This window comes from Ochlerotatus camptorhynchus, unplaced genomic scaffold (genome assembly GCF_037179485.1).
Source record: "Ochlerotatus camptorhynchus isolate MF236.1 unplaced genomic scaffold, CSIRO-AGI_Acam_v1.1 ptg000290l, whole genome shotgun sequence".
NCBI lineage: Eukaryota > Metazoa > Arthropoda > Insecta > Diptera > Culicidae > Ochlerotatus > Ochlerotatus camptorhynchus.
In genome coordinates, this window is record NW_027040779.1 from 4014177 (window position 1) to 4039090 (window position 24914).

Below are 24914 nucleotides of genomic sequence, written 5' to 3' on the forward strand. Positions count from 1 at the left end.
ACCAAGGTCAAGGTCTCCGCTATCCAAATTACGCTCCACTCTGCCGTGCTGCTCCCGAATGAAGTAACATTGACCATAGTAAAAATTCGCATTATCTAACGTCGCCATCGTCGTCGTCGTCGTCGGTCATCGAAAATTACTATCCCTCACGATGACCATCGCCGGCTTGCTTCTTTCTGCATTATTATTTCTTCCGTCGCAGAGTATGTAGCCAGGCTATTTGGATGCTGATTTTAGTGTAGCAGTCGATTTAAGCGCGCGCGTTCACCGAAATTATATACAGTACCACAAGGTGGGACTCACTATCGATACCCGAGGGGCATGTCGAATTCCGTGCGAACAAAAACGTGATCTTAAAGCAGGTGGTCATAGCATGGTACGGAAAGAGTTTCAATGTGTTTTGATCTTAGAGGCTTTTAGATATTTGGTTGCCCGATTACTCCTTTTCAAAACATTATTTTGGAAACCTACCAAAGATTCCTGAGCATCTGTAATCGATTCACCGTTTGCTTGCAGATTTCGTGTTCGTCACATCACGCTCACTCATATTGTGAAATATTTCCATGCCGGGGTGATGGTGACTTGGCGCATTTCTTGGTTCAGTCGGTTAAGGCGCAGCTACAAAGCAAGACCATGCTGGTGATAGCTGGGTTCGATTCCCGGTCCGGTCTAGGAATTTTTGAACTTGCCACACTCTAGTCTAGTCTAGTCTACAGTCTTGTCTAATGAATTTTTGAACTTGCCACACTCTAATGCAAAAATGTTACAGGCATCGAAAGCTCTCAATTAATAACTGTGAATGAGCATATACGATACATACGATACCCCATGCTGCAACATCTCCTGCCGAGCACCAAAGTCGAACTGCTAGACCTGATACATAAAATCTGGATAGAGAACACCCTGCCAAAGGAATAGACCCACAGTCTGCTAGTCCCCATCCCAAAGCAGGGGCAAGTGGCCTCTACCCCGGGAAACTTCCGTCCGATATCGCTGACAGGCAGCACCAGTAAAGTCATGGAACGGATGGTCAATCGCCGTCTAATTCGCTTCCTCGAGGACAACGACCATCATCATGGGTAGAGACCCGGTCACGGCACCGGAACGTACTTTACTGGCTTGGGCGGAGTACTGCAAGAGACGATGCATAAGGAACTCCATGTCAACATAGCGGCCTTGGATCTAGCCAAGGCGTCTAACCGCGCCTGGACACCCCAGGTCAACAAACAGTTGGCTGACTGGGGTGGCCACATTCTACACTTTGTAAAAAACACTAAGTTGAGAGCACGCAATAAGCTAATATGCGATTAGCAATAAGCTTGAGATGCGAAGAAGAAGAAAGGTGCTGCTCACTTTCACCTTAATCTGGACCCAGGTCGAATTTCTGTTGAGCGCCCGACAGGCCGTTTCTGTGGCGGAACATTCTCGTCCTTGAGAACGACGATGGAACCGATGGCGAGGTTGTCGAGAGCTTGTTTCCAGCGGTTACGGTTTTGTAGCGTAGCCAGGTACTTCTTGTGCCAACGGGACCAAAAATGTTGAGCGAGCTGCTGTACTCGTCTCCACCGAGACAAGCGGGTCTCAGGAACGTCTTGCTGATCGGGATCGGGCATTGTATTCAGCGGTCTGCCGATCAGGAAGTGTCCCGCGGTTAGAACGAACCCATCGGATAGATCGTCTGGTAGCGGAGTAATTGGCGTGAGTTAAGCATTGCCTCCACCTGCACTAGGCCAGTTTGCAGTTTGGACTCAGTGAGGTGGGCATTGCCGAGATCTTTGCGAAGCTGGGTCTTGACTGATTGATGCCATCTGCTGCACACTCTCGCGCTACTGACCCCTTGCTGGGACAGACACAATTTTCGTAGCTCTTCCAGCTCCCTTTTCGCTAAAACGAAGTGTGTCGCGTTGTCACAGTTGACGTATGCGACCGCTGAATCGCCGCAGGCTGGCAATGAATGCTTCGCTGGTCAGGTCAGACACACCCTTTGATTACGAGGCATACGTAGCCCATGATGAACGCCTTGAAGAACGAACGGCGCATGTTTCTTAACGAAGTGCGCAAGTAGATCGAGTCGGCAAGGTTTATCCCGACATTCTGGAATGGGTACGCCTGGTTGCCCCGCACAAGAGGAAGTTGTCCCATCAGCTGCTCGAGAGATTTCGGTTTGGCTCGGTCGCACGTCGCGCATCGGTGCACGATCTGGCGAACTAAACTCCGGCCGCCAAGAGGCCAGAGCCGTTGACAAAGGGACGAAAGCAGTTACCCCGGTCCTGCGTGGAGCGTCCGCTGGTGTTCCTTCGTTGCATTCATTTCGGTCAGTTGGTGCTTGGCAGGGAGAACGATCGGGTACTTCTCCTCAATCGGCATTCGTGCACTGTGTAACCGGCCGCCAACACAAATTATTACGTCCACGAACTGTGGATGAAGATAGCGGAGCTTGGATTTCCGGTCCACTTGACCAAAAGTGGAGAGCTATGCTCTTGAGCTCGGTGAGCCTAGTCAGTAAAGGCACGGTATTACCAAGCCGGAGGCGGCGGGTTCGATTTCCGATCCGGTCGAGGGAATCTTTCGGGTTGGAAATTTTCTCGACTTCCCTGGGCATAGAATATCATTGTGCTTGCCACACAATATACAAATTCATGCATTGGTATTGGCATCGAAAGCTCTCAATTAATAACTGTGGAAGTGCATTTAGAACACTAAGTTGAGAGCACGCAATAAGCTAATATGCGCTAAGCAATGAGCTTGAATATGCGAATAAGAAGAAGAAGAAGCGTTTGATCGATTTCAGCTACGATGAGCGGGCCCACAAGAGGATCTTGGAGATTCTTATTATGAAGACAATCCTCGGTGAACCGTCGTATCAGCGAACCGATCCGAAGCAGCGGTCGAAGACTGGAGAACCGGGAACCTAAATCGTTGAGCGTTTCATTTTCGAGGGCTGGAAGAACGACGATCTTGCGAGTTTCAAATTCTTCCAACGGAGATGATTTTGTGGGAGCGTACTTAGCAGGCCATGGAATAGTTAGCGTTCCAGGCCACTGTGGTCCGTGCCACCATAGTGAGTTTCCATCGAGTTCGTTGAGGTTCATGTTCCGAAATATGACGTCCGTTGGATTGTCTTTGGACGGAACATGGTCGAAACAGTCCACAAGTAGATCGTGGCGGAAATATCAACACTGCCCATGGCTTGTACCATTAGTTTGGACAGAAGTTGTGCAGATCATAACTCGAGTCGAGGAATGCTTTTGCTGTCTATCGGAGTGACCTTGGATTTCGACATCAAGAGTCGAGCTGTGCATCATCCAGCAGAAGTGATTGACCGAAGGAACAGACATGCACCGTATGCAGCTTCTGATGCATCGCTGAGGCCTTGAATTTCCAGGCGTGCGTAACCTGAACTGAGAACGTGTCTAGGAACATGTAGTTTAGTGAGAATGGTGAGCTGTTGCTAGAATTCCTGCCAGTTGGCGACGACTGCTGGTGGGACTGCCGCGACCCAGTTGAGTTGAAGTTTCCATAGTCCTTGGAGCAAAATCTTAGCCTTTGAAATAGTCGGTCCGATGAGACCTAGTGGGTCAAACAAACAACTGACTTGTGACAGGATTGCCCGTTTTGTCAGCGTGGAGAACTTGAAGGAAAGCAGATCGGTATTTGGCTCCCATCGTAGACCCAAATCGAGCAGCGTTTCCGTCTCCCGGAGTTCCCGGTGGAATGGCATCTAAAACGGTCTGACTGTTGGAAGACCGTTTCCTGAGTAGAAGTCCTGCAGAAGCAAGCATTGTAATGAGCTCTTTACAGCTTACGGCGAGAGATTGGAGCTGCGAGCGGGAATTGCTGTTCTTCATCGTCGGGGAGCTTCTTCAATACCCGGATTGCCAGAAACGGAGCACAGCTGGTGCCATAGGTGACGATGAGTAGATGGAAAATCTTCAGTGGATGGTCGGGATGATCGCACCACACTATACTCGTGAGCGGTTGAGCAAACAGGAACACGAGGATCTGGCGGTACATTTTCTTTATGTCCGCAGAAGCGACGAATTCGAAGATTCGGAAGCGAGTGACGATAGTAACTAGGGCATCTTGAATACTGGGACCAGCAAGCAGAACGTCGTTCAACGAAAGGCCAGATTTCGATTGACAAGAATGAACTTCTGGTACAATGCCTTCGTCTTAGGATCTCGGACTAGCGACCGTTCTAAAGCGCAGAAACGTCGCGTAGCGTTGTACCAGTTGTCGTCTAGCTGCAGCAGGAGTTCTTCTCGCTTCGTAAGTTGGACAACGTAGCGACCATCGGAGTTTCGAGAGGTGTTCTTGAGGGAGTGTTCTTCGCAGAAGCGTTCGGGCGGAGACCAGCCTTTTGTCTTTTGAACTTCCTCCAATTGCCAGAAACGGTTGACTAACTCGTCGATCATGCCGGGAATGCTGAACTGACACCTATTTACGTGGATCTTGGTGGCCGTGGTTTGCCAGTGTACATTCTCCTGAGACAACCCAACCGAATTCTGTGTTCTGAATTAGAGGAAGATCGATGCCGAGAGAGATTCGGCCATAACGGAGAACACGGCAGAAGTGTGTAGCACCAATGATCATGCTACCGGTGATGGCGGACATGGGATCAGCGAGATCAACGTGCTTTGTAATCGACCATTCATGAACGTCAACGGAGAACTTTTAGGCGTTTTTTTTTATTCTCTCTCCCCGCTCTCTCTTTTCTCTCATCAACGAAAGAATTCTTTACACAAGATTATACACCTAGTAGGTATAGCGAAACAGACACCTTTGACACTTTTTACACCGTCTTCTGAGTCAGCTCACGCGCCTTGGCCTTCTCCAGCTTAGTAATACGGACCATGCTCTTTGGTCCGAGCAGACCACCTCCCCAGTGCTTACGGATTTCTTCGTAGCGATCGTTGAAGTTGGTCTTGATGGTTTCGACCAGCTTGGACAGATTGGCGCGATCCGAATTGTCAACCTGGGTCAGAGCGACACAGGTGCAGGTCTTGCGGAACACCAACGTGCCCAGGCGAGACTTGCCCTTGATAATGCAGTATGGGATACCCATCTTACGGCACAGGGCAGGCAGGTAGACGACCAGCTCAATTGGATCGACATCGTGGGAGATGACGACCAGCTGGGCCTTCTTCTGCTCAACTAGCTTAACGACGGTGTTGGCACCCTGACGCAGCTGGTTGGTCTTCTTGCTGGCGGGTTCTTCCTTGCCGGCGGCCTTAGCTTCAGCCTTAGCCTTCAAACGCTGGATCTTGGCGATCGGGTTCTCCGGGCGGTACTTCTCCAACAGTTTGAACAGCTGCTGAGCAGTGTGTTTATCCAGAGCCTGCGAGAACTGGTTGATTGGCGGTGGGATCTTCAGACGCTTCTGCAACACAGCCTTATGGCGCTGGATGCGGATGTACTTCGGCCAGCGAACGAAACGGGACAGATCGCTTTTGGGCTGCACATTCTGACCGATTCTGTAGTTCTTGACGCGCTTCTCGAACAGTGGATTGACCACTTTCTTAACCTCAACCTTCTTGACGGCTAGAGGTGCAGCGGCAACCTTCTTGCCACACGCAAACCAAAAATCTATTACAATGAATGTTAGTTCCATTTCCTATCATCCTCTGTTCATGAACATCGCAGCGAATGTTAGAAGTTGACCTTGCAGGCGATGTTATGGTTTTTTGCCTTTTTTATTTCGTGTTCTGTCTGTGCTTTCACCTACACAAGCAAGCATTTGCCTTGATTTTTATGTATAACATGGTAGAACGACGCACACCCTTGCCTCGAATCTCTCCAGCAGAAAAAGCATAAGAAGTCGAGTATGCGAGAAAATGAGCGCTTAATGTTTGCTTTTAGACTCTACATATTCAGAAGCATGGAGAGAGCAGTGGAGAAAGCACAGGTCTGATAATCGCAACGTTCGTTGTTCGAGTCCAGTCGGTAACCTTTTTCCTATTTTTTTCGACATAATTAATTTACCTCACTTATACACTCTACATTTTTCGGTCTCCAATTTTCTTGCATTGGACCGCAGCTAGGTATATCGCATCCTCGGTTCATGCGGTCTCCACTTACATCCTCTGATGATGAATCCCACATAATTGTAAGCGAATCTTACATCCACCGGTTGGGTGCAGCTACCTTCTTCTTGGTTGGCTTCTTATTCACCATTTTAACGGTGCCGATGCGGAATATACTCTTGTGTTTCGTGAAACCAAGATGGAACTGTGGCAGCTTCATGGTTATCGACAGGAGTATGAACATGGAATTTTTCAGGGTGAATGGCGACACCCTGGCGGAGATGGTAACGGATATTTCGTGTTCCACGATCGTGGTGGTGTTTCCAATTCCACTGATGGTAATCGGCTGTAGAAGTCGAGTGCGAGTAAGTTGAAGCTTTTCGCACAATGCTACATCGTTGGGATGCACAATTCAGCAAACAACGTGCGGTAATGGCCCGGCCTCTGCTAATGCATCTAAAAAAAATCTTAGAGAGCATCCATTAAGTCCTTCACACTCTAAGGGGAGAGGGGGTTTACAAATGTGTGACAAGCAACTCAACTGAAAACTGAATAAGGACTTATTCAGGCAAAAATATGCTGCTTCAGCTAAAAAATAGCTTATTCAGCTTTTAATCAGCTCTAATTGTTTGCAGGGAATGCATTAGGTATTAGAAAAACGTATCGTATTAGATTGAGATTAGAGCTACATCTTTCTGTTAAAAAAGCGGTAAGTTTAATATGTATTTCTATTTTATGATCAAAAACATTTTCTTCATACATTCGGGGCAAATGCACTCTTAAGTTCGGGGAGTAAACAAGCTTTGTTTACATTCTATTCTGTCTTCAGAAAAGATCCGCAACGTTCCGAAGTCTACTTAGCGGTCATGGACCTTAGAACCACTACGATCTGAACTGGAGGCAGTCAAAAACGAAGACGTTCTTCTGCCTCAATTGGTAATGATCATTTATAAGACGGCAAGAAGAGTCATATTTCCTCATTATTGTAGTTTGCCCCATTAATTAGATGAATTTTTCCCCTTTAATGGGATGCGTTTAGCTTCATCATTATGGTGCGTCTTATCCCTATATTGAAATGCATCAATTTAGCAATTTATAAAATCACTTTTAAAGGTATTTTGACGTAGGAATACGTCTTTGATTTCTATATGGGGGTACACTTTGTTAAAACCGAAAATGGAACATGTAACAACATTATGAAAGATTTTGAACGTTAATAACTCAGCTGCCCCTAGGCCAATTTCAATAATTTTATCACCAATCGATCAGAAATATTTCTACGTATCTGTTTAATTTAAGACGAATGTGCAACTGTTGATATGATAATTAAAATTATCACCGATTGCCTGCGAAAAGCGTTTTCCCTAATGTAGTGGTTAGAGTGTATATCAGAATTATATGAATAAAATGAGACAAGTGTGCAACTCTTCGAATGCAAAATATTCAAACATATCGCACAGATCTTATTTTGAAATCGAGAGTCGAACACTTGCTTGAACAGAAAGGACTACTGGAAATCCGGCACGAAGCACGAACAGTAACAAGCTCGTGGAGCGTGGAGCCATGATTCAGAAACTTCGGTCTCAATAATGGAATTAACCACTTCATTCGAGCAGATAAAATGACGTTTAATACCACTCAAACTTTGAAATGAAACATTAGTTTGAGATTTTTTCTTCTAGAACCTCGAGAAAAGTAGCCATCATTTGTGCGTTTCATAAAAAAATAGAAATTAGTTGGTTCAGTTTTGTAGAATCGCTGGTAGAAAATAACGCCAAAACTGCTTGACAAATTGGTCAATTGGGAGAATAGGTTGGGAGTGAGAAAGAAAGCCGGAGAGAATCAATTGTCGATACCGTGGAAAAGAGAACAGGAGATTCTTGTGCTGCGATAGTGTGTGAGAGCCCCGCACGCAAATCTTGTAGGCTGAGGAAGATAGCGAGAGAATCGCGAAAAGAGAACTGAGAAATGTCGCGTGGATGGTGGCTGTATCAAGGTAGAACTCGACAGTGAGCATGCATAAGGGCCTATACGCGATGATCGATTCTCTTCGTCGATTTTCTCTTTTGTTAATAACTCGCTAGATTTAACGTTTCTCGGTGCGTTTGCTGTTGCTTTTGGTAGCCAATACAACTTGTTACTACTCTGCATTGAACAAATTCTAGAAAATTGTTTCGCTTAGCTGTAGCAATGCAAAGAGAATATCTATGAAGAGAATCGATCATCGCGTATTCGCCCTTATGCAAGCTCACTGTCGAACTGTTCATGTGAGATCATTCAGTTGGTTATGTTCGAAAACTACGGACGTGTTTCTTCAAAAATGGCAAGCAAGCGACGCGAGCACGACACCTAACACAGATTTCAAAGTTGAATTACATCCGGTCTCATCAAACGGTGTTAATTCAATCACCGCGTGGTGAGTGGTGGTGTTCTCCAGTACACAACAAAAGGCTCCCCGCGAACTGCAGCCCGCATGAGCATCCATAGAACGATGAAGAATCGGAATCAGCAGCTCGTAATGACAAACACAAGCTCCTGCTACATTATATAAACCACGCAGTCCTACGTCATCATTGAGTACAACCCCATAGGGCTGTCCCTTGTAGTTTCCGAAAACATTCTAGCTATTGCCGGAAGAAGCTTTCAACTTTCTTCAGAAGATTCTTTAAAACTACATCAAGAAGTTTTTTTTACAGCGTCTCCAGGAAGTTGCTCCGTCTTTTCCAGGAAATCCCTTTAAACTTCTACCGATAGTACCTTCGAATTCTCCCAGAAGTTTATTTCGTCTTCCGTTTCTCCATAAGCTTCTTCCGGAGGTTTTCCCGACTTCTATTGGAAGATTTTTCCAGCCCTGCAAATGGTCACTCCTGGAATTTTCTTCCGAATTCCGAAAGCTTTATGGCTTCCTCTGGATTTGTCATCTGATTATTTTCCGATCGTTTCTTTGAATTTTCCCTAGAAGTTTCCCATTATTTGTCTAGGAAGTTCCCCAGGATGTTTTTCCGACGTTTCTTCTAATTTTCCATAAAATTCCGCCAGAAGAGCTTCTATCTTCTTTATCTGGATGTTTTTTTCAAACCTAGTGCCTGGATCGGGACTGCGACGCTACCGGCTCACAGCTATATTAATCCTGCATATAAGGCATAACTTACACAGCAAAAAAATAATTTTGATATCACGTCAAAGTGGATGCACTACAATCATGTCGAAAATATGGTGTAATATTACTTGCTAAAAAGGACAAAATTATCATTAATACAATGCATGAACTGACATTACGCTGCTTTTACTGCATTTGTTTATTTATGTGGTCATAAAAATTACATGAAATTTTCGACATGATTGTAGTGCATCCACTTTGATGTGATATCAAAATTATTTTTTTGCTGTGTAATTGGGTTTCAATAATAAGAAGAACTAATTATTTTACCGTTACAGGTGTACTGGTCTGTACTGAGTACACTGTACGTGTTGCAATCTTAAACTTCAGTGGACTTCAGGAACCTAGAGCAATTTGTTTTAGTCAATATTCACTTATTTTACCTCGAAATAAACTAATAATAATGCTCCACCATTCCATATTGTAAAATTAAATTAATATTCAACATGATTAGCATTTCGCCAAGAAGGTTGGCATGCACAAAACGAAGAACCATATTTTGAACTTTTTAGATTCAAAATTATTTACTGAGCATCAAAAATACCTCATAAATACCTCAAACATAACTCAAATAACCGAAGACTACAAATCAAGAAGACTGGCAACTGTTCCCTTCTCCCATACAAATGGCAAACGTCACTGATAACAGCGCCTTTGTCAATCAAAGATGGAACTTTGAAGCACAAGCAACAATCAATACGAAACTAACGATTTTAAATTGGCTCACTACTTGACTAGCCTATTGGTCCCAAGCAAATCGATTAACGTACCCCATTATGGTATAAATTCCAGTACTACACTATGTTTGTTTTGATTCGCTATGAAAGTTTGACAGATAAAATGAGGGATTAGTGGGTTTTCCTATGTTTTGAGAGGTCCATTTCACCGAACGCCATTTCACCGAAAGCCTTTGTGTTGCTGAGTTTAGGGGGGGAGGTAGTTGCCCCCCTTTCCCCCTCTGGCTACGCCTACGGTCGCGTGTGCGGTTTGGTGAGCGCGCTACAATAAGATGAATTTTAAACTTTAATTTTGTTTACTTTTCATCATTTCCGCATTCGCTCTTTTCAAATAACACTTCTGAAATATGCGAGTTTGACAGAACCACTAGCACCAAATTGTCGAGGTACACTGGAAATATACTGGAGCTGTCAAGTTGCCTCTATGGCACAAGTGTTAGTGAGACTGCTCATAATCAGTGATGGTACTCGTTGTTGCTTTTGTTTTACTTTACAAAATTTCACGGCATTTGTATCCTAATCCCAGGTGGTTTTGCAACTCCAAACCGAAAAATTTGTCATGGTGGATCAAGTAGAGGATTGAAACTCATATCGATACCTGGTGACTTTTACTTTTACTTGTAAACGAGGAACCGGCAGCTTCCATCACCATTGAGTGAACTACCGTCATTCGGAAGCTGCTGAAAATTCAAGGATTCAAAAAGAAGAAAGATCCGGTACGTACATCATGATCCAACGGAAGGCGTAGCAGGATCTAATGTTGCTAAAGCCGTGCAGAACCGGTATGCATTTTACTAGTGCACCATACAAATGCCCATAAATACATCACTATCATTGCCATAGTTTTAATTTTCAAAACAAATTTACATACACACAAAATATAAAAATTGTTCTATTGAATATTTTACACTTTTGTTTTAAGAAGTGGTTTGTTTTTATTGAAATAAAAGTGAAAAATTTTAGTATGAAAGTGATTTGTTTGATTTAACAGTGTTTTTTCATCGGTTCTGTTGTCGATTTAAAAGTGTTTTCTTTTAACGTGAAAATTGTACAACTGTCAAATCGTACAACACAACCTCAATATCACATATTTTGGGTTTGACCGTATGGAATTCGTTGTCTCTTTCGTTCCTCTGCTTCTTATTTGATATGCAGTGTATGACATCATATTAGCTGGCTCATAAGAACAACATAGGAATGAAAGGGACAAACAACTCACAGTGCCCAGTGCTGTAACAATACAAGCGAGTCGTTTTGGTCGGCGTTAGCTCACATTTACAAGTCGCGTGTCCTGTGTAGTGGTTGTATTTCGTGCCCGTCGATATTAAAACTGGATGTTTTCGCGTTTCGGATGATTTCGTTTTTCGGATGTTTTCGCGTTTCGGATGTTTTAAATGTTGCCGCTGTTCGTCTGGTGATTCATAGTAAGTAAATATACATTCAGTGCAGTGAAAATAAACATGATACCTCACCCAGAATTTCTGGACGTTGAGATGAATGAAGAGGAAGCGGAAGAAGTTTTGAAGGTTGAAGGTTGAAATTTTGGAATCTCTAGATGATTCCGATATCTCTGAAGATTTCGGGGACGAAGAGGAACCCCTTAAGGAGGATGATCCAAGCTTCGATACATTAGCTGGTGAGTAATATTAATAAATAATTTTGAACTTAGAACATAAAAAGAATAACTGACATAACCTTTAAGGCAAAGCAGCCATTGACAAAAAATGCATAACCTCATTTTTTTCTTATTATTATTTTTTACTTCACAGTAGATGACACGCCATCCGGACTCCGACCATCAGATCCTGTTATTATCAAACAACAAACTCAAGTAGGGTCCGAGCCCATACCGAAAGGTAAGTAGCAAGTTATTTTTGCACACATAGACTGTAAAATTTTCAACGATTTTTCTCACATTCGAGCAGATTTTTGAGGAAAATACCGGAAAACTATCTCAGTCTATGAGTTAACGACATATGAGCGAATTTGAGTGAACAAAACACAAATTTGAGTTGATCTCATTGGCCGTGTACCTACATAAATTTAAAACATGATGAAAAAAAAATCCAATATCTATTGATATTCAAGAATAACTATGCAAATAGACGTATCTGATTTCGTAAGCAATCACTTCAATCGACGATTTGTGGTAACTGCTAGCTCACTCACAGAAACTAACAACACCAGATAGTAGGAGAGAGATTCCTTTACCTGATGATGGTGTTTACGTGGGTGAGTTAGCAGTTAAATCAAATCGTCGATTGAAGTGATTGTTCACAAAATCAGTTACGTTGATTTGAATAGTTACGCTTGAATATTTGTTTTGCATATCCTTGGTAAGCCAAAAATCCAAAATAAAAATCGATCGAGACATATTAAACTTTGCAACAACTCTTCTAGAAATTTGGATAGATTTCTATTTCTCTTTGTATATTATTTTGAATGTTGTTATTTTATCTTCTACAGCTGAACAAAACGTATCCACAGCGGTCACTGAAACGGCGGTGGCAGCTCCTGAGTCATTTCACCGATCGGAGCCGCATGAGGCTGTGGAAACATTAATCAGTTCTGTAGCTCCAGGAACCGATCCCAGTAACTTCTATCCCAGAACGTCTGAGATGCAATTAATCTTGAATATCTTCAAATAAACTATGTTTGACAATTAATTATCATTAAGGACTCTGTACCCATTTTGAAGCCGTGCTTCCATTTTGAGTTCATTGTAAAAAGCCTGCATACTTAGCCTGCAAAATGGGTGTTGGCGCTGCGAACAAGCACAGCATTGAAACGTATTTTTCAGGCTTATTATTACAGTCATTAATATATCATTCAAACTTGATTCAAAATGAAGGCATTGTTTCAAACTAGGTACAAAATATGCATTGTATTTTCCATGCTATCCGTATAATAAATCAGGTATTCTCACATTATTTCCTATTTGCCTTTATCAACAATGACTAGCCAAATTCTTGAGTCTCTAAACACATGCAAACCAACAGAATGGTCCCTTATTGTAAGATATTTCTTTAATTATCAACAATGCTGATTTGGATACGTGTGTTTTGATACACAAAAAAGCTATGTTAGATACAGCAAATAGGGCAAGGGGTGTAACTCTAAGATTATACAAATCAATCATCCAGTCCAAATCCAAACATTGCTTTTCTATCCCTATGAGAACGATCATGCACAAAAAAAAAGCTTGTGAGGGTCGTGTAAGGATAAAAAAGAACTGTTCAGGATTGGACTGGATATTTGGCTTGTATATTTTTAGAGTCACACGTCCTGGGCTCAGCTTAACTTTTTAAGATCCATAAACATTTATTTTGAAAACAAGAATAGTGATATCAATAATATCCCATTTTTAAAATGAAAGATTTAAAAATCATTTTAACTATAGTAAACATTCATTTTAAAAGTGATATTTGAGAAAACCTCAAATTTTCATACTGCTATACTTTTCGCTTGATATTATAAACATTTATTTTGAATACATAACCTTTCTATTTAAAAGATTTAAGTATTTCATCTAAAAGTAAACGTTTTCATGTAAAAAATATTTTTGATGTAGATTCAAAATAGACCATATCTTTTTAACTATATCACACTTTCCTGCCAAAAGTATGTTGTGGATTAGAAATAATCTGCTTTCAAATTAAAAACCGCCATGTTTTTATTTTGACAGTAGTACAATTCGGTTTGAAAGTTTCTACTTTTAAAAATAGGGTGCGGCTAACTTTTGAATTGACAGTTGGCTGACTTTTGTTTTGAATGCAAAAGACTTTCTACCAAAAAGAACCAACGCAAACTTTTAATTCTACCAATGTTTTTTTTAATTGTATCACGATAATTCTTTGTGTGTACGCATCTGTTCAATTTCTGCTGGAATTTTACTCGTTGTCAGCAAAAACCAAAGAAAGAAACGTTTTACCACAGACAAACAGACGTAACACTTCATTGTGTATCTTCGTTCACGCATTTAACGGTAGATTTGAATATTATCAGTTCCGCGAACTACTCGCCGCAGCGCTGGCATCGGATCACTTTGACGTTTCTATACATTCTATAGAACTTTTATGCAATATTGTTTGCGAGTTAGCGAGCAATCTTGTTTTCCGCTAGAAGCCAGAGAGATGTCGTTACTGAGGTCCTATGCTTTGAGATACTATGTTTTCAAGAAAAACTTTTTCAAAGAGTTACGTTTGTTTGTCTGTGATAACACATTGAATATTTCTCACTGTAAAACATCGTCGCTAAAACCTTACCGCCATCTGTTGAGTACACTGTGGTGGGTAGTACGCTGAACGGATGGCGGTAGTGTGTAAACGTCAAACGCAAGGGAATTGACTATGCGCGCCACAGGTGGCGGTACTACCAACTACGATACTTTTAAATTGACGGTTAAATGCTTGTTCGATGAACAATTTGCGAGTGTTATGTCTGTTTGTCTGTGGTTTCACTTTTTACGACAATCATCACAAAACCAATAATTGAAAGCTAATTATTTCTACCTATGTGTGTGAATGCACTCGTGAATTAATCATGTTTTGTTGTTTTTGACATCATCCACATCCAGAGGGCCACCCAAGTAACAATTCAGTAACCATTTAGCATCCACTCTGATTTGTGATGGTTTTATAACGGCAATGAACAATCCATTTAGTTTAAATATAGCATTTTAAAGTGTAAAACATTCCTGCTTAGAAATTCAGCTTCTTGTTGTTTTAAAAACCTTTCATCACAGACAAACAGACGTAACTCTTCATTGTGTTCCTTCGTTCATGCATTTAACGGTTGATTTGAATATTATCAGTTCCGCGAACTACTCGCCGCAGCGCTGGCATCGAATCATTTTGACGTTTCTATATATTCTATAGAACTTTTATGCAATATTGTTTACGAGTTAACGAGCAAGCTTGTTTTCCGCGAGAAGCCAGAGAGATGTCGTTACTGAGGTTATATGTTTTAAAATACTATGTTTTCAAGAACAAGTTTTTCAAAGAGTTACGTCTGTTTGTCTGTGCTTTCATAGTCTGGCAAGAAAGTCAAAAACTGCCTTCTTTTAAAATAAATTTAAAACAGTTATCAATCCCTCCTTAAAGCTGTTCTGTAATTCAAGCATAAACGTCATTAGCAATTGTTTATTAATGTCATGATAAAATACTTTATAAACGTGTTCTATCATTATAAAAGCAACCATAAAACAATTAGGTTTTGCATTAGAGAAAAAAACATTTATTGTTGCTTTTTAGCCTTTTTAAAGTGCATCATTAATTCCCCAAATTTTACTTTGTTTACAAATTGAGCCTAAAAGATAATTCCTCATAGTTAATAAATGCCAAATTAATGACAAGGAAATCTCGAAGGATAGACGAGTAGGATGAAAAAATCAAGTCAATTTCAGATAAATTTACTTCTTTAGAAGAACCAGCACACCACCAACGACTGACCATCTGTCGGACAAGAGTAAAGTGAGCGGGGCCCTCGAACTCATAAAACATTGTCTAAAGTTGAAAAATATTCCAGCCTTCTCCAGATCTTGCGATGACAATCGAAATAACAACCGACAGCAAACCACTGAATCTATTCGTTAGCGTAGATCAGCTGGTTTCCGATCCAACGCAGCGATTTTATTCGGCGAAAGACTCTTCGAAAATTTCATTCAACCGTACATCTCTGCATCATTGGATGGTGCACTTCTGTAACCATCCGGAAGAAGGGGATCTTTTTCGGGAACGATTGCGCTTCCAGCTGTTCAAAAAGCTAGTAACTGCTCCCAATCCATCGGGAGAAAACCGTCTGGAAGAATCCTGGATCTCACAGCGCAACTATCGAAAGATAAACAAACTTTGACGTTTAACTTTTTGTAGGCAACTTTGCCTCCATAAATGCTGCAATAAATCTGAACGGGTTAGGATCAAGCAAAATGGCTTTAGATAAATACAATTCAGCCTGCAAGTTTTCTTCATAAAAGCCATTTTAAAACCTTATGAATATGTTAAGGAATTCTTGAGAGCAAAACAACTTTTTCACAAATGACCCATGAAAATCAACTTTTATGCCACCGCCATGTTACAATTAGTTTGCTTGTTTTTTACAATCTTCGATTTTCAATCAACATTTCCTTAGATATAACTATATTTTGGTAAATTTAGCAATGAGCAAACATTTAAATGCAAAAATAATAAAAAAAAATCTCGGCCAAGCTCGATCTGAGGAATATATTTTTTTTTTTACAATTTTAAATAATTGGTCAAATCGACGTTTTACGAGGGTGGACTTAATTTTTTCGATGTTTTCACGTACATTTCACATAAAATTTGATATGGCACTTAAAACTAGGCCACTTAATGAGAACTATTGTAATAAATTTGGATATTCAACAAGATTTTTGTATCATCAGTTTCTATTTTAATTATTTGGAAAAGATCGGATTCATAAATCCTTTTCTATCTTGATTAATGCTTTCCTAGCATGCGGCTAGGGGAAACGGCTCGGAAAGGGTTTTTATTGTTGCTAAATAGCTTTTATTGTAGCTTTCAAATGGTTCTCAACGCGTTCGTCATACAACCTTTTGCAGTAAATCAATCTTGAAGAGCTTCGAGAATACACCCTTCAGAACCTTCTCCAGGGTGGGCCAACTAGACATATTCTAGTCTTAATGAGGTTATGGTGGATGCATTAATGACAAAATAGCCTTGACCAGGGTTTTATGAATGTTGTTTTATAGTTGCTTTGTAGTATTTCATAAAACTTAAAATGTTACTTGGGCAGTCACTTCGAATGTATGGGAATGGTAGGAAACCATTTGAAAATGCATGGAAATTTTCAGTTTTTATTCATTATCCACTTTATGGGCAGTTTTAGATGCACAAAAATTACACGAGTACATTACTATGGTGATAAGGTAAACACTTGTTTATTTGTTTCCTTCTGTGAAAGCATGTTTAGTCACAAATCATGGATTTTCTGATATTCTCCATACTGCAAAAATGACTTTCCTACCACTGAAGGGGCGACATCTCTCGGATCTTCAGTATAGCTACTACTCAAATCATATAATTAATTAACACACACCATCATACACAGGTTCCACTTTTGCTCAGAAGAGGAGTTGCCGTTACTGTCTCCTGCTTTTTGGCAGAGTTGCCAGTCTTATTGATGTGTAGTCTTCGGATTAACACAATAATAGGCAATTCAATTCATTATAAGAATATAATGTCTCATACATTTCATGATACATTTAAATATATAATATAAATCGCTCAACCCAATGGAACAATTTGATAACACACAGTTTATCAAAGATTTCTCAACTCCAACCGATTTTCCAGTAAATTATTTCCATGAACCTTAGTCCCATAGTCAGCTGGCGGGGAAGCCCGACCACGTTCCTTTCACAGTTGAATTTATGATTTATGAAATACAGTAAATATACACACCACACAATTCGATAACGGGTCTTCGGATCATTCTCATTGTCGATTGTGTGGCAACAGGATCTTGAAGAAGAAATACCAACAAGAAATCGGTAAACACGCTCTACCTTCTTATAAACTTCACGGTCAATACGGAAATATGCAACCCGACCGAGGAGAGAGAGAGAGAGAACAGAAGGCATTATTGATGCGTTGCGGTCGCGGAATGTTTGTCGAATCGATGACCGATCGGTTAGAGTGGTCTCAAGAGCGCCGACGTTCGAATAATTCCAAATCGGATGCGAGGAACTGGAGGAACCCTAACCTCGCTTAAGAGCAAGGTAGCGAGTAGCCCGCCGCAACCCCGCCTACGCCAGAATCTCGATCGTCGGTGTTGTTGGGAGCTTTCGAGATATAATTGTTAAGCGCGATTCGACTACAAATGACGGTTTTGTCCCGATAGCTTGCATATTTTAGCGCCGATCAACGATCCACGGCGACAGGTTATTGGCTGCTGGAAATTAGTTCCTGGCGCCTGATCGGGGCTGCTGTTGCAGAGATAGCTGTGGGAAGTGCCCACGCATTATCTTCAGAGCCGCTCGTTGAAAGCTATTGAACTTTAGCGATATAAGATAGAGCCGGGATCGTTTGCACATTTGAGTAGGTAATTGAGAATCTGTTATTGATAGGCTTGAATGGGAATGTCCTGTTAGTCACTTCCATTGATTGCGAGGTGCCTGGTCGATTGTCATAACTTGCTTATGACCAAAATTACCTCAACTCAAATTTCCAAACCACGGTCCTCGGTTGGCCTCCCAGTGGGACTGGGTTTTATTTTCAATTTCCATCCAATCGAACCAATAATTTGTTTACACTAGAAAACCATAAATTAGGGTTTGAACAGGGGGAAAAGAAAATAGCAGAGCTCTCTCGCGTTCGGACCGGGGCATAGTCGCTCGCCAAATCGGTTCCAGCCTTCTCAGCCTGTATCATTAATTTCATAGTTTATGCCTATTGCGCATGAATTACAATTTAAGCAAATAACAATGAGAGCTCAACTAGCGACTGGCTGACTGCCAGGTAGGGGTCGGTCGTTTTGCCATTAGAGGAGAGGAAGGCGAAAGCAGGCAGCCGCAGCCGCAGCCCATGTGTCTGTCTCACTAACTCACATACGCCACAGGGAGAGATAATTTTAATGAGCTTTTCATTCCTGGGCGCGCAAAATGGCTCAAGTCAGCAGCAGCGGAGCTCTCCAAGTTCCGAATGGACCCGCCGGGTGTTTTGTAGTCACATTGCTGCTGCTAATGCTGCTGAAGAGGCAAAAATAGCCTCACGGAGTACACCGACGACCAACCAAGGCAATGGCAATAAATTATGGTTCAAATGAAATGCTCTACGACCGACGGGGTCCAAACCGCGACTGCGCTAAGTAGCTTCCCCTTCGAGGGCCATTTTAAGTTCCGTGAAATGGGCGGCCGCTGGTGGTTTCAGAAAACTGCGGCTACAAACACCAGTTGCTGCAGGGGTTTCGGGGATTGTCCGCAGAGACAATCTGCAAATTATCCGATTAGGTATCGGTTTTTATGGATGTGGAGTACGTTGTCCTGAGGGGGGTACGTTTTTCCGGCACAATTGAATCACTTATGAGGTATTATTACGGAGTCATTTCGTAAATGAACTGAGCGCCTCGATGAGCCAATTGAGAAAGCGCTTCGATGGCTGAACGCTGTTGCAAGTTTCTCCGGAAAATAAGTCAAAGTCGCTCGTCCTTTTGATGCTGATATGGCGCATCCATCTTAAGAAGATTTATTGGCACCAAATAGGTTCACAGCCGAATTGATTTCTAAGTTTTGCGCCCTGATTGGAGGGTCAACTTAGTCATCCGGTTTTGAAATTTTATGGAAAATAGATCTGAATTTGAGATCATCAAAATTGCCAACAAGTTGCTGCTACAGTATTTCAGCCAAAGATGTTTGTTCTTAAAGCGCCAATTTGACGGAGCTTATGGAATTTATCGTAAATACAACCGTTTCTTATACAAAATGCAGACGATTCGAAAATTTACCATGCTATTCTAAATTGCGCTGACTTCAGGCAAGTTACTGGGTGCTACTCAAGTTTCCTCAACGTAAGCGTATGCATAATTCCGCTACACGATAGATAAAGAAGAAGGGGATAACAGTACATAACGCACCCCCGGGGTAAGACGCACTTTTTCATTTTATTTTGAGTTTTGCTTGGAATTTTTAATCAAATTCTAGGCTTTATCATGCAGGATTTTGAGTTCAGATGCTATGCTAGAAGTGCTGCTTGATAAAACAACAAAAAAGTTACGTAAAAGCCATGAAAAACACAAACGAAAGTCAGCTGGTGCGTTCTGCCCAGGGGGTGCGTTGTATACCATTCTCCCCAACTTGTATGCGTTGATAAAGTCAAGGATCTATTTTGAAAATGCCTATGATTGCAATGATACTTTTTGCATGGGTGCTCTTTACTGTCTCTTAGATCAATTTTTGAATGTGTAACGGTTATTTGGTCATGAGTGTAGCATACATACCGTATGCGTGATAATGTTTGCACCATCGTACAAATAAGGTTCCCGTTTCACCTGTGCTCAACAATGCCTTGGTTTTCTTTGCATGCTCGTAACCTATAGCTCATACCGTAGTAGGCTGTGTATAAAAGAAAATGATTTACTTAGTTTGACAGTTGCACCATGACGAAGTGGCAGCGTATTCGTGATTTGTCCCACGCGCAAATGTCGCAAAAAGACATTTCAATCGCCGTGGGAGTTTCCCGGTGGATCGTCAAAAGGGTTTTAGACCGAGAAAAGAAAGGACAACTATCCGCGAAGGTGGCCACAGGTCGTCCGAGGTCAGCTCGGGTTCCGAGGGTTATCGCTGCTATCAAAAGGAAGATTCGGGTGAATCCAGTGCGTTCAATAAGGAAAATGGCAAAGGAACACGGGATCAGTGAATTTACCGCACGGAAGATTGCACTTTACGGCACGGAAAAAACCCACATGATTACCAACCGCATCCGGGAGCTACGAGTCGAGCGATGCAAGACAATCTTGAACTTTCTTAAGTGAAAAAATCCGGTAATCTTGTTGACCGACGAGAGCTTGTTTACCGTCGATCCCGTATCAAATTCCAGAACCTGCCGGTATGTTAGTTCTCTTCCGGTAAAAGACGTGGCCGACGAGCACAAGAACGTGTATCTGACCAAGCATCCTGCTAGCGTTATGGTGTTTGGATTGGTGGCTTCCGATGGCAAAAAAAATGGACCCGGTGTTCATTCCAGAAGGCGACAAGGTCAACACGGAGGTCTACATCGGGATTTTAAGTAAGTATGTTCTTCCGTGGATCAAAGAACAGTACGGTCCGAAGCCAAATGTTGTATTTCAACAAGATGGGGCTCCGTGCCACACCTCGAACCGCACTTAGAAATGGTTGCAGGAACATCTTCCGTTCTGGGCGAAGGATATGTGACCGCCATCCAGCCCCGATCATAATCCGCAGGATTACTCAATATGGCGCGTCATGAAGGCCAAGGCCTGTTCTAAACGCCACCCGAGTACAGCAAGCCTCAGATAAACATTGACCCGTACCTGGAGAGAAATGGACATCCCCATCATCACCGAAACTCACCTGAAACCGGAGATGAACGTTGCTGCTACCCAGTTTTCAGCTGAAAATGATTGAAGCATTGGGAGTGGAAGTCTACACACCCGTCGGCCCCGTCATCATCATTGCGGCCTATTGCCCGAAACAAGCCAACGCCAGGAATGAATCCGCGGCAGACCTGTGGAGGGATATTATCAAGATAATACGACGCCGTGGAAAGTTCATTATTGCTGGCGACTTGAACGCCAAACATCAAGCTTGGGGCAACCAAAGGCGGAATAAGAACTTCACCATCCTAAACGACGACCTGGGCGGTTCAGCGTGCACTCCATCATCGACATCTTCGTCAGCAACATGGAGAACATCTCTCAACAGGTAGCCCACCAAGAGTTAAGCTTGGACCATTTTCCGGTGGTGGGCTCCTCCGTTAATCGATATCATGCCTCCCGTCTGTATTACCATCGGGTAAGCTGGGATCGGTTTCAACAAGTCGTCGACGAAGTCATCCATTTCGGCGCCCTACTGGAGACGACTGATGACATCGATAGATCTCTGTGTGCCGTCGAGGAGGCGGTTTCCCGAGCCCGCGAACAACACGTGCCAGATTCCAGACGGGTAATAATAGTAATTCTCTGAACCTTGATCAGAATACTAAAAGCCTAATCAGACTCCGTAACGCCATGCGTAGGCAGTACCAGAGAACTGGACTGCCTACCTTTAAGACCCATTCCAACTAACTAAACTTATCAAAGCCAAAATGGTGGAACTCAGAAATGAAAATTTTTCCAATAACATCCATTCCATCCCAGATTGTGCAAAACCCTTTTGGAAACTAACAAAAGTCTTCAAAACTAAGCCGAGGCCTATTCCATCGCTGTTTCCATTGAATTGTCCCGACGGTTCAGTGGTTCACCTGATAACACCTGAAGAGAAGGCTGCCGCGATAGGTCAACATATCGTCAGCTCCCACAATCTCGGACAAAACTAACACGAAGCTGAGGTTGCTGAAAATGTAGCCTATCTCCACCAGGTTCCTAACATTTTCCCCCAGGAATCCGAGATCACGGTTGACGAACTGTTGGCTTATATCAAAACTTCCAAAAACATGAAGGTCCCAGGTTTCGGCCTTGAGTTCCAGATTCTACAACCATTGAAAATCAGTGCCTCCGACTTGGCTACTTCCCCTCATGGTGGAAGTTAGCTAAAGTCATCCCCATTCGGAAACCTGGAAAGGATCCTTCCTCTCCTTCAAGTTACCGACCCATCAGCCTTCTACCAGGGTTATCCAAGTTGTTCGAAAGGGCAGTTTACAGCCGGCTTCTAACATTTGCCGAAGAAAAAAACATCTTACTCGAGGAGCAGTTTGGCTTTCGAAAAGGTCGATCAACCGTCCACCAACTGACCCGAGTAACAAACATTCTTAGACGGAACAAGGCTGTTTCAAAAACATCTGCTATGGCATTGTTAGACGTTGAAAAAGCGTTTGACAATGTCTGGCATGATGGCCTGGTGTACAAGTTGCATCGATATGGTCTTCCAATCTTCCTAGTGAAGATAATTAACAACTATCTATCGAACAGGACGTTCCGAGTCTCTCTGAATGGCATCACATCGGATGCTTTAAACATCGGTGCTGGGGTTCCACAAGGAAACATCCTTGGCCCCATTCTATTCAACCTGTTCACCTTCGATATGCCGGCTCTCCCTGATGGTGGATCGTTGTCTCTGTTCGCAGATGACATATCCATCGTCTACAAGGGTAGGGTCATCGGAGCTCTGACTGCCAAACTTCAGAGAGGCCTGAACGTCCTGTCTGAATATTTCAACAGCTGGAAGATCCGTATCAACTCGGCAAAGACCCAGGTCATCATTTTTCTACACTCAAAATCTCCCAGGCTTGTTCCGTCTGAGAATAACAAAATCTGCCTTAACGGCACAATGAGGTAGTCTTCCTCGGACTAACACTCGACAGCAAGCTGATTTTCAGGGAGCATGTTGACAAAACAAAAACAAAATGCAACATCTTGATAAGGTCGTTATACCCGCTAATCAATATGAGATCCACCCTATCGCTGAAAAACAAGCTTGCTGTTTACAAGCAAATAATACTTCCTGTCATAGAGTACGGGTTGTCAATCTGGGAGAGTTGCGCAAATTTTCATCACCTCAAACTACAAAGGATTCAGAACAAGATCCTGAGGATGATCCTCAATAGTCCACTGCGTACTAGAAATTCTGAGGTCCACCGCCTGGCTGGTCTTCAAACCGTGGTGTTACGAAGAACTGCTACCATCGAAAGGTTCAGAGATTGCTGCATGCGATCCGATCAACAGATCATTAGGGTTCTGGCACGTTAGGTTAGGCAACTAGGTTAAGTAGGTAGAATATCAAATTTTCTAATTAAAATCAACAAATATGCTTTCCTTAAAAGCTGTCACAATGTAAAACTAAAATCAAACAGTAACTTGTTACAGACATAATCACCAAAGATGAAGAGCTTTCGGGCTTAATGAATTGAAATGTACAATAATTGTAAACCACAAGACAATAAGTAAATAAATAAACATTTTTGTAGTAGTACCGATCAGCCCCGATGGCGTAGCTAATGGGGGTGCCTAACGAACTCATATTTCTAAAAAAGCCTAAATTGCGGGCTACACTGAGGCAAGTTTGTTGAATTGCGGTGTTTTGGTAAATATGGGATATTTTGATTTCCAAGAAGGTTAGTGTTTTCTTGGGATAATGCGATGATGCTTTATCCGGTCAAAACACATAGTTTGAACACGTTTGATTTTGGTACACTTCTCGCTAGGCTTGAATCATGGTTTAAAAATTCCTCTCTTTGATATACAGCATCACTTTCTGTTCAAACTTGTGTTTGAACTTGAATCTTACATTTGGAGATGTTGTACAACTGTTATCTGAATAATATCGATCATTTCCAGGAATGTGAGATTTTGAGAGAGGAAAGTAACTTTCATCATCCAAAACGAGACATTTTCCTGAGTAATTTCTTGGGTTTTCACGTTAGAAATTGATCGGTGTGTTTTGGAGCTCTTGATTTCTGTCGACAGACTATTTCTATCCTTTTCAACGTGGGGTAGGGGTGCGTGCACTTGATTTTTTTCGCGGCGTCCCGCTGACTTATCGAATCTTTGTTGTTGAACGTATTGTGTAGCGATCGAAATCATTTTTCGTTCATTATTTTGGCTGGTTTTCCACAACCCCTCTTCCGAACTGTTTTCAAGGATGCCAGAATACCATGAACAGTAAAAATTGGTACATTCTCTGATTTGAAATAATCTACCGTAAACTTTTTCGCACGATTTAATACGGAAAATTGGGCTGATTGATTATTAAGCTACAAATATTGTGGCAGTATAATAAGATTCTGTATAATAAGATTGTGCTTAAAGTATGTAGAGCACAATAAAGCAGATTAAGTATAAAATCATAAAGCTCCAGTTGTAAGCCAAGAAGAAGACAGTGATTTATATACGCGGAAATTTCGAGTTGGAAGAAATGAATAAGTTTTCCACAAAGTGGCTAATCGGCTAAAAATGTATAGTACACTTTTTCAATGCAAACGTTAAAACATTGCTTTCCGCATGTAAACAAATCCAAGGAATCTAATAGAGCTTATAGTGGCACCGGTGGTATAGTGGTAAGCGTGAATACCTGTCACCCTAGCAGACATGGGTTCAATCCTAGTCGGTGCCGCCGGGATGTCCTGAGGCATAAAATCTCTGATTAGGAAAGTAAAGCCGTTGATCCCCGGTTCATGAGTTTGATGGGTCGATAGGTAGGGTCCGAGGCATATCAAAAGTACCGCCTCATGACAGTAATCCAACGGTTGTCCCCTAGGGGTGCATTTTATAACAAAAAAAATAAATAAATGCCTTTTCTCAGTGCATATTTTGCTGTGTGTAGCTTTAAGTGACACCTCCCAC

The 24914-nt window shown here is 42.1% G+C and overlaps 2 protein-coding genes across 2 annotated transcripts in view; both read right to left on the reverse strand.

The window, feature by feature from the left end:
• Positions 1 to 24914, reverse strand: part of LOC135706736 (ras-related and estrogen-regulated growth inhibitor-like) — a 161872-nt gene that overhangs the window by 58536 nt on the left and 78422 nt on the right. The gene's annotated exons all lie outside the window — the stretch shown is intronic.
• On the reverse strand, positions 4671 to 5626 carry LOC135706723 (large ribosomal subunit protein eL8-like). The gene has a single exon (XM_065228371.1). It carries the CDS (start codon positions 5609 to 5611, stop codon positions 4793 to 4795), a length of 819 nt encoding a protein of 272 aa, XP_065084443.1. The 5' UTR covers positions 5612 to 5626; the 3' UTR covers positions 4671 to 4792.

What these genes read in the sequence shown, in the direction of transcription:
- LOC135706723 (XM_065228371.1), bottom strand. Translation starts at nt 5,611, where the DNA reads ATGGAACTAACATTCATTGTAATAGATTTTTGGTTTGCGTGTGGCAAG.